The following is a 10,443-nucleotide window of genomic DNA, read 5'->3' as shown; positions in this document are numbered from 1 at the left end:
CTGCAGCTCGGGTTTTACCCATTTGTTGGTCACAGGGCTGGGGACAGCTGACGGCACTTGGGGTCGTCCGCGCCTCCGCTCCCGCTGGCTTTTGCCGCCCGGTTCCCCGGGGGCTCCTGGTGCCCGCTCCTGCCTCTGCCTCTCCCGCACGCCACCACGCTGCACATCGCTCCTGAGGGGACCGCGGCCGTCCCTGAGCTGTCGCTAATAACTACCGAACACATCAGAGCATGCTGGAGCAGAGGGTCGAGACGTGCTGAACAACTACCAGTGCTGTCAGGGAGCAAATTAGGGACCTCCGCACGTTCCCAGCGAGGCGAGCGCCGGCAGTCCTGGTACCTGAGTTATGGATGCTCGTGACAAGGCAGCCGAGCAATTAGATCACTTCTCAGACCCATTAAGCGTCACAGACTGAGACTAAACGACTTTCCATTTTCTTTGCAATCGCTCATACAAGACGTTTATTGTTTGCCTCTTGCTGCTCAGCGTGGCGATGATGCACTCGAGCGTGGCCTCCCCCAGCCCCGCGGGAGCAGCGCAGGATGCCGGGGGGACAGGCGGTGCCCGCGCGGCATCTCGCCGGCAATCAAGCAGGTAACGACCCGTGCGTAGGCTACGTCGGGACGCATCCGGATGGGTGACGACGTGCCAGGTGGGCACGGGGCAGGACCCAAGCGCCGGGTGCCGCGCGGCGGGGGCTACACCCTGCCCAGCATCCGTGCAATCCACCAGTTGCAGGGCATGATGATCCGGCAGATGACCCTCCCGCCCTGGTAGCAGTAGGGGTAGGGGTAGTAGCCCAGGAGGGGCTCGCAGACCCGCCGGCAGTAGCGGTTGGCGCGGCGGCACTGGGCACAGCAGTAGCCTCGCTCGTCCCACAAGGGGTGGAACTCCAGCCCGTTCTCCGACTGTCAGGAAAAGCCAGTGTCAGCATAGTGAGGAGGATGGGTGGCCGAGGGACCCCAGGAACATGACCAGGACACCCTGGGACCGTGGCCAGGACACCCCAGGAGCATGATCAGGGCACCCTAGGGACATGGCCAGGACAGCCCAGGAGTGTGACCAGGACACCCCGGGACCATGGCCAGGGCACCCCAGGGTGCAATTCCCCGCACTCACATAGTCGTTGACAGGCAGGTCCTCCTCGGTGAGCTGCCGTGCCCGGCGCTTGGGCCCTGCCTGCGCGTCCTTCTTCACCTCGTGTTCGCTCCCCCCATCCAACCAGCTCTGGTTGTCTATGAGCAGCTCAGGATATTCTTCTTCTGCCCCTTCAAGGTTGGCCAGCTCAGGAGCTACAGGAAGAGCCCAAATGTTGCCATCAACAACCAGGGAGTAGGGGGACAAATGCAGCAGCAGGCATTAATGGCTCTACCAAAATTTGGTGCTAGGGTAGAAGAAAACCCCAGCAAACCAACTGTACACCATTGCCTCCTGCTCTTACCAAGCCTGGGAGATGATATGGTGGGAGGAGAGGGTAAAGCAGACACGGCCCATCTCCTCCCTGTGCTCGTGGGTGGTGGGTACCCACGGGTGTTGTTGGCATCCCCTGCATGGGGCACGTGCGGGAAGCATGTCCTCATGGTGAGCTCTGCTGCTGGGGGGGGGATTTGTAAAGCCCCAGCAAAGCGACAGCAGCCAAGGACAGCAGCTTCCCTCTGCATTGGGGGTCTCTGATGCCCACTTGCTCCCAGGACCATCGATGGCCGTGAGCTGACTGGTACCTGCGGGGGACGAGATGCGCCTCTGTGGCTGCAGAGCGGAGGGAGTTTTCTCGGCAGGGGTTTTAAACTAGCTCATTTGGATAGAAGTGGGTTAGAGAGAGCGGGTTAATTATGCTGGCGGATCTCAGAGGCCACAACCTCTGTGAGGGCTGTGTAGTGAGCAGCTGGAGATGGCAACCCTGTTGTGTGATTTAGATGCAGATGTCTGCTCATGCTCTGATGTTCATGCGGTGACGAGAATTTAGGCGTCCCAGTTTCCAGCAGTGCTGGCTTCTTTGCAGGTACAAAGGGTTTTTTTGTTTTTTTTTTTTGCCTTGTTATGAGGAGGGTGGCCACTCTACAAAGTGCAGGGCAGTGGGGAGCCGGGAGAGACAAGTGCTTTGTAGAGAGAAACTTCAGCCCCTGCTATTAGAATGGCCATACTCTCTCGTGGTCATGGCTAACATTGTGTTCGTGTCTGAGATGTACGAGGCCGTGGGAATGGGTTCCCACCATGTTGCAGTGGGGGACATGGCAGGGGGAACATGGGCGGGCGGCAGGGCTGCTCCTGACGAGGGGGCTCGTGAGCACTTCGCAGACGAGATGGCTCCTTGTACCTGCTATTGGCGTGGGGTGGATCCAGTAGATGGTCACGTTTCGGCAGATGTCAAAAATTTTGGAGCTCTTCAGGAACTCCTTGTTCTGAATGGGCTTTTCCCCAGGCACCCAGACCACGGACTGCTCAAAGTAGGTGGTCGTGATTTCTTCCCCCTGGAAGAAGAGCGAGATTTCACCCTGGCGTGGTGAGACACCTTCTCCCCACCACTGGCTGCTTCTCCTCCCTTGGCTTACCCTGAGGCACTTCTCCCCTCCCAGAAAGCAGCTGAACTTCATCTGCCTTGGCTTGTGGTGCTCGCTGGGTGCACATGCAGCACCCTGCTGGTCCTCAAGTAGGGAGACCCACCATGAGCCTCGTCTTTCCTGTCTGCTTCCAGCCAACACCACCCCGCGCTCTCTTCCCTCCGTTCATCGTGCTTCAAGAGCCTTCTCCTGTGCAGTCCCCACCATCTGGAAGAGCCTTCTGGAGTGCCCCAGCTCATTTAAAACCCAAGATTAAAACATCTCCTCTCCGCTTTGCTCTTACTACTTAATTTCTCTCTCCTTCTGCTACGGATTTTGTGATCGAACACTTTAATTTATTCCTCACAGAAATTCTTTGCACGGCCATACTCTGTAATTTATACCACATGCCTCTGCTGTTGCATTAGTCCATGGTGTGTTTTGGCAGGTGCTTAGGAAGGGAGATATATAAAGATTATTGGATGGGTCTGCGCTGAGTTATCTGCCAAGGCAACGTTGTGTATGTTGGTGGTGGTAGCCCATAGAGCAAGCTGGCAAATGGCATTTTTGTCTCCAGAAGGCGTCTGGGGCTGTGTTTCTCTTTTAGAGAGTTTTTCCTTATGGCTTTGGGAAGTCTTAGGAAAGAGCCAACACAACCTGACCCAGTCTGAGTCGTTTTCGGAGTCGCTGGTGAAAGCCATGGGGTTGGGGAGGTGCTGCCTGAAGGACCTGGCAGCGCGTGGGCTCCGGGAAGAGATGACTAGAGCTTAAATCTACATTTATCTCATTGGGTTTTACATTTCAGCTCTCTACCCGGGGCAATGTTCTGCTAAAGCCTGGGAAGTCACATCCCTTTTACGACGCTAGCCGAAAAGATCTATTAGCTTCTTACGGCATAATCAAAGAATCGGTGTCTGGCAATTTGGGTCATGATTCAGGGAAATGATTCTGCCCACGCTTCGTTTCAAACACGTGTCCTGCTGGAGTTTTATCTGCAACAGCTTCCTCGGGGCGATTCAATCTGCTACCACCCTTCGTCTGGCAAATGGGGAGGCGGGAGGGCTGCGCCACCGCCGGGGGCTCAGCGATGGGGACGGGGACAGGGGACAAGGGACAACTGCTTTCCAGGGACTGAGCCATCACCCCAGGTTACACCATCAGAGAGGAGTTAAATTATGGAGTCAAACACTTTTTTCCCCACAGCAAGCAAAATGTGAGACTCCTTGTAGCGGGATGTGGTGGGCAAAAGTCCAATGGGTGTAAGAAGCAATCAGGCACATGGATGGGAGGAAGGTCCGTGCAGGACAGGGAGGTGGCCCCAGCCCAGTGCTTCCCACCTCCCCGGGCTGTACGCCAAATGCCTTCTCAAACCGCATTTCTTAAACGCGGCTGCTCTTTTAAATTCATTACTTCTGCCTCATTCTGCTTGAGAACATGAGGCTCAATTCTTGGAGAAAAGAATTTGATTGACTTTTTGGTGCCTGCTAATCCTGAGCTGCCTTGCGACCTTTTGACTACAACAGGATTATTGTTCTTGATCTCCGGTATTGTACTGAGAGGTTTTTGTCTGTCGGCTGTCTAATCCCATCTCTTTCCACTTGTTGTTTTTAGAAGCAATCCTCTGAAATAAGATCATTTTATGAAGTGATCACAACTCATTATTTCTTTATTGCAGCATCTCTGGGAAGGCTGGAGCAGATGGAAAGGCGGTAGGGACGGCAGCCACGCTCCCAACGCCAGGGAGAGGAGTGGGTTTCACTGGGGGCAGAGGGGTGTCCTGTTTTATTCACCTACCTCAAGCTCAGGGATCTTGGCCTCTGTTGTCTCAGGTAGGACTTTAGTCTGAGTTTTGATGAAACATTTTTGGAGGCCCACAAAGAAGATGCCAGTTATTCCCTACAGCATCAAAACAAACATCAAAAAAGCAGTCAGGGCAAAGCAGGAGGATAAATAACCCCATCGTATGGAGGGTACAGCTGGATGAGGGTTTAGTCGTATTTTTCCTGTTGACGTTTTTGTGCAAACTCTGTTCAGCAGTGGTGCTAAGATGTACTAACAGGTTCTCCTAAGAGATATTGCATTTTATGGTTTGGGAGAATAGGGCTTTTTACAAATATTTTGAGGCAGATAGTCATAAAATTTTACTTTGCTCCCCTTCTCCTTATAACTATCACGAGCTCTAGTTATCAGAAATAAAAATATGCAGAATAGCATCTGACCATTACAGTTATATGAACATTGAGCCCCCAGTTCCTGCTAGGCTATTAGCTGAAAATTTTGCCATATGTCACTGCACAGGGTATTTCCCTACAAATTTTAATTAGGTTTCAGAGAGAGCCTACAACATTGTCATGAGGTTTTAATGCTCTCCAGACAGACAAATGTACTGGGCTCGGACAGATTTATGATGATTGCATTCCTTTGCAAGGATAAATCCAATAACTAGGTCTTGCTTTTAAGATGTATTTCACTGGAACTGAACCGCGCCGCTATTAAATACCGGTGGAAGCTTACGTAGATACACATCTCCTTTCCTTTGAGAGCATCCCCAGAGAGTCTGCATCTGGGAATTGCTCTCCCTGACGCAGAAGCAAATCATCCTGGGACTTGCTCCAGCAATCCCGTGGTGTCCTAAGGGATCCCGCCAGTCCCGCTCTAAGACCGCAGGCAGGGTCCCGGGGCCAAACCCTGCCGCACTCACGTTTTTGAAGTCATGGATCTCCAGGATTTCCTCGCTGCCATTCCCGCTCCTGAAGGTCTCCGTCCTGGCCAGTGGGTCGATCTCCATCACAATCTTCTTCTTCTCCCCGTGGCTGAAGAACGTGTGCTCCATGTCGTAAACCTGTGAGAGCCAAAACCACGCAGGGGTCGGCTCAGCCCCCACCCGATTTCATACGCCGGCTGGTGGGCGAGCAGGCTGGTGCTGGGTGCGTGACCACTGATGCTGGGTACCCTGCCACGGGGCCGGCTGCTTCCTTGCGCCCCGGCTCTGAGCCAGGACGATCATCGGGATCGCGCAAGGAGAGGCAGGTCCCGGGTGCCAGGGCTGGGAAGAAGGGCAGGACGGGGCCAGGCTGTGGGGGTACACGTGTGTCGAGCCGGGGAGAAGATGCTCATCCCACACTTGCACCAGGAGCTTTGCCACGGCTCAGCCTTTGCTGGTGCTGTCTGTGGCATGAGCCTGCTCACGTCCCAGGCTGGACTGAAGTCCTGAGCCCAAGAGGTCTCGCTTTCCCTTCTCCCTGACTTTCTTGCTCCATCATTACATCCCTGGCTTGCTTGCTCCATCACTCTGTCCCCATTTTTCTTGCTCCATTACTGCATCCCCGTCTCGCTTGCTCCATCACTGTGTCCCCGGCTTGCTTGATCCATCGTGCCATCCCCATCTCGCTTGCTCCATCTCTGCACCTTCTGTTTTTCCTGGAAAGGCAGAGGTAAAAGCCTCTCTCTGCCTGGAGGAGATCAGGGATTGCCTGCGGATTAAAGACCTCCTCGAGGGCTGCTGAAGAGCTTCGGGGCGTAGCAGCCGGCTTCCCGGCGGCACTCAACCCTGCGGGGAGCCGGGGGGAGCAGCCCTCTCCTCCTCGCAGGTGCTCACTGCACTCAGCCAGCCCGGCAGCCCTCCAGTCTCTGCGGATGCCTGACCCTTAAAGGATGAGTAGTGGCAGATGCTATTTGAAGCACAAAAATGATTCTGCTGGCGCAGCGAGAGCTGGCAAGCCTTGGGGAGTCTCATTTCCCAAATCAAACGGTGCCGTGCCGAAGCAAAGGGCTTGTGCAAAACCCCTCAAGTCCACGGAGCAGCGGGGAGCGATGGAGGCGTGGGGATGGGAAAGCCCCGTTTGTCCCCTGGCATGGCTGCGGAGCCGGGGAAGGAGCACCCTGGTCCTGCAGCAATGCCAGGGTGAGGGGCAGGGGCTCTGCTGGCTGTCCCAACCTAAACCCCCTTTCACAGTCCCCCGGTTCTTGCACATCCTTCCCCACCAGGGGGGTCAAAGCCTCTTAGCAATGTTTTCAAGCAACAGCATCCCCTGTTTTGCAAGCACTGGATGCAGAACTGGCCGTGCAGGCGGTAACTGCCAGGTACCTTTACCTCTGTTTAAAAGTTAGAAGTGATGTGCGCCTTGGCGGCCATGAGCATCTCCTGTTAGTCAGCAGGAGGCTTTTATAAAGATATATAGCTGTCAATGGATTTTATGGTATGGTAAAAATAGTCTGAAGCCTGAAATGGCTGGAAGGCCGCTGGTTTTGACTGACAAAAAGCGCACGGTGCCATAAATAATTTCTAGGAGGGTAGGATCCCGGGTGGCACCTTACCTTCGAGTGCCTCTCCATTTACAAAGAATTACTTTTGCCAGTGCAGTGGCCAGCTAACCCATTTGGGCTTTGCCGGCTCCATGCTGCTCAGAGAGCTGTGAGATGTTTTATAGGGCTAAAAATGACACTTGCTTGCGAATCGTTGAAATACGTCCCCCTGCGAGGCTGCGACGAGCCCCTCGTTAGCTGACTCATCGCCTTCCCTCACCGGCTGTGCCGGCCGGCGCAGATGCTGCCGTGCGGAGGGCAGCGCCGTGTCCAAGGCCACCCCTCAGAGGAACAAGTCTTCTTTAAAGATTTTTTCCACTCTCCAGTTGCATGAAGGGAGCTCAAAGGGGTTTTTGTTCTTTGAAGAGTTTAATTCCCCTTGGTTTATATTTTTGAGAATTAGGAGCTTCCAGCCTCACCCATCCTGCTTTTCCCAGAGGAATCCTGGGCCAGCTGGAGAAGTTGCTGCCCCACGGCCACAGAGGAGTTTGCGATGTGGGACACCGGGAACATCAGTGTTCAGCTCTACCGCAGGAACATTTCTCCTTTCCTGCCATCTCGCGCTTCACTTGCCTCCCCGTCAGGCATTGTGAAGGGCTTTCAGAAATACCAACGGATTCCAGCCTCCACCAGTGCCCACCGATGAGGATGCCGAGGGCCAGCGTTCCGGATGACCTTTCCGAGGCTGAAGCGATGGCTCTGTGCCGTCGGCTTGGAGAAAACCTCACCTCCAGGGGTTAACAGCCTCTTCCCCCCGCGGCTGGCACGCACCCTATTTTTCGAGGAACAGTAGAGACTTTATAACTGTCTTGGCAGGAGCCTGGAGGCACATATGGCTTTTATTGCTCTTTCTTTTCTTTTTGGGGGTATTTATTTCTATTTGCTGATAAGAAGACAAAGTTTCCAGCGAGCGGGGTGCTTCCTCTGCCCAGCGGGATGGAAGCCTGGCTGGGCTGGCCCAGCTCTGGCATGGGGCAGGGAGGAGAGAGGAGATGCCACCGTGGGAAAGAGGCCGCCTTGGCTGCGCACGGGAATTTTGGAGACGTTCTTGAGTCAACGGCGTCAGGGTGCAAAGCAGGGCCTCCTGGATGAGCACGGAAACTCAAAGGGGAGGGGGATGAGGAGCAGCGGGCAGGCTGTTGGCTTCAAGGTTAAGCGATTTTCTTGGGGTATGGGATAAAAAAAGGGGTTTTGGCAGAATTGCCAAGATGCTGGGCAGAAGTGGGCAGAGACGTATGGGAGATGCGCAGCCCCGCTGCCGCCCCCGGCACGCTCGGCACTTACAGCAGCGTCTGTCTGGGGAGCTGGGAATAAACGAGCCCAATCCAGTTAGCAGGCGCTCCTCCAAAAGCTAATCCGTCTCACCGTCCCCTCACATTGCAGACACATTAAAGTAAGAAATATAATCCATGACAATCAATCACCACTGCGTCCTGGCTTTCTCTCCTCTTTATGCGGTGGCATAATGACTTTTCCACCAGTTTCTGGCAAGATAATTGAAATGAAATGGAAAATATTTTCTTACTTGTCATAAAATTTGCTGCCGGTGAAATAGGAGTAACTTTAACTCTTCGTGGCGTAGCTCCCATCCCCTGTAATTGTCAGCTAGGGAAAGAATGCGGTGATAGAGAAAAAAACCCAGCCTGTATAAAGTAAAAGCTAGTTATGAATAATACAAAGACTTTTAAAAGTCCCATGAATACTTGTGGTCTAAGAAAATGCATTTTGCAAAGTTGCCTGTGTTTCGGGGTGTAGTTAAAAGTTTCAGTGAGTCGGGGGGGACAGGTCTGTCTGGGGAAGCGGCACTCTGAAGCGCTGGGTCGGAGAGTTTTTACTTACTTTTCTGGGTGTTGGGTTCCAGAGATATTTGACACCAAAAAATATCAGAATAAGAGAAATGAGCAGCACGCTGAAGAGCAGTCCGCAGATCTGGTATCTGGTGCAGGTCTTCTTTCGCGGCTTGGATGCTTCTGCCTAATTAATGACAAAACAGTGATAGCCAGCGGGCTGCTGCTGATTCAAGGAGGGACGAGCACACGCGCGTATCAGACCGCTATCACGCTGACAAGCTGCACGGTGGCAAAGCAAGCCACGAACTTACGTCCAGAAAGCGGCAGTCCTCCGGGCTCTCCCGAGCCGTCCCTCCCATGGTCTCCTCCGTGTGCGAGGACGCGAGCCCGCTCCGAGGTGGAGTTTCAAGAGGCTCTGGGCTGCACATGCGGCGGGGAAGGCTGGGTCACCGCCGCCCCCGTGACGGCGGCAGCCAGCTTTTCCCCCCGCAGCCCGCTGGGCCCCGGGTGCCCCCGCAGAGCTCGTCGTTTGCCCGGCGTGAGCGGTTCCCACGCTTTTGGCGACGAGCCTGCACGAAGCTCTACCGTGCGTTATCCATCAGCCACGTCCAGGGTCCCGTTTTTTTGGCTTAAGCTCTGCTCCTGCCCTTCTGGCAGCTGGACGTGCCCCGGTTGTGCTCCGGGGACGTGGGCACTGCTGCTCTCGGGGGGCTGCTCGCTCGTGCCCATGCGTGCGGGGGGATTTCTGCAGCGGGGACAGCCCCGGAGCTGCCCACGGGCGTGCGTGGGCACGGGTGTGCATACGCACGTGCGTTTGGGCGCACGCAGGGTGTGCTTGCACGGGCACGGGTGAGCGTGCGCGTGCGCACGTGTTTGCACGCGCGCGTGGGCGTGCACACACATACGCGTGGGTGTGCAAGCACGCGCGCGTGTGCGCGCACTCACTGCCAGCCCTCAGCGATGCGGTGGGAAGCCTGAGATCTCCCCGTGGAGGGTTCTGGCATCCCGCTCCCACTTTGTGCAAAGCCTTGCCCCAAAGTGGGCCTAGCCAGGAATTTCCTGACTAATTTTTTTTTTTGCTACATTCAAAAATTTCCATTTGTTGAAATCATACCCTTTTTTTTTTTCACAGAAATGAACCCATCTTAAGAAAGGCTTTCAGAAATCCAGCGTGAAGTTTCTAGTCTAAACAGGATGAGGCTCCCTGGTGTAGAGGAGCTGGCATGCACTGTTTTTCCGAGCTGTTTACTCTCATAAAAACCCAGAGTGCATCATGCGCTAATTAAAATCGCACTGAAAAAAAGAAAATCCATGTTGAGTTTTGCTCAGGGTGAGAAAAGGAGAAAGAAATTGCTTTTAACGGGTCCAGCGCTGGCTTTGCGAGCGTGTCGGGGCATCGCTGCCTGCAACCTGGGGGTAAATGCAAGCGGGTCAGAAGCGGAGTTGCTGAATAGTTTGGGGCAAGGGTTGTGCACATGTGTGTGCAGGGGATGTGTGTCTGCTGTGTATCTGCTCCCTGCAAAGGGGTTTGGGCTCCCTGGCCCACAGCCCAGCAGCAGCTCCGGGGCCAGCTCCCCTTCCCTTAACTCAGTAGCAAACCCTCGGGGATGTAAAACACACCAGGAGTTTTTAATATTGGAGAGGCCAAGAACAGAAAGGAATTATATTGACAAGTGAAAGACAGCAGGTTATTTGGAGGTGAAGAATCACTTTTTAATGGAAAGCAATCACAGGCAGCCTTTGAAAACATCTGAAAGATTTTGGAAATCTAAATGCAGCAAAATCTGTGCAGACACCAGCTTTGTCTT

General features: G+C 54.3%; 1 protein-coding gene across 1 annotated transcript; it reads right to left on the bottom strand.

The window, feature by feature from the left end:
- Positions 1-680: 680 nt before the first annotated feature.
- TNMD (tenomodulin) lies at positions 681-8,994 on the bottom strand. The gene is made up of 7 exons (XM_010572436.1): positions 8,947-8,994; positions 8,685-8,819; positions 5,242-5,382; positions 4,335-4,436; positions 2,318-2,471; positions 1,120-1,292; positions 681-908 (listed from the first exon to the last, which is right to left on the bottom strand). Exons 1-7 carry the CDS (start codon positions 8,992-8,994, stop codon positions 699-701), a joined length of 963 nt encoding a protein of 320 aa, XP_010570738.1. The 3' UTR covers positions 681-698.
- Between the last annotated feature and the right edge of the window lie 1,449 nt (positions 8,995-10,443).

The sequence above is a fragment of the Haliaeetus leucocephalus genome, unplaced genomic scaffold (genome assembly GCF_000737465.1).
Source record: "Haliaeetus leucocephalus isolate CR32 unplaced genomic scaffold, Haliaeetus_leucocephalus-4.0 Scaffold340, whole genome shotgun sequence".
Taxonomy (NCBI): Eukaryota; Metazoa; Chordata; class Aves; order Accipitriformes; family Accipitridae; genus Haliaeetus; species Haliaeetus leucocephalus.
The sequence above is the reverse complement of the archived record's forward strand: the minus strand, read 5'-3'. Positions and strand labels throughout refer to the sequence as shown.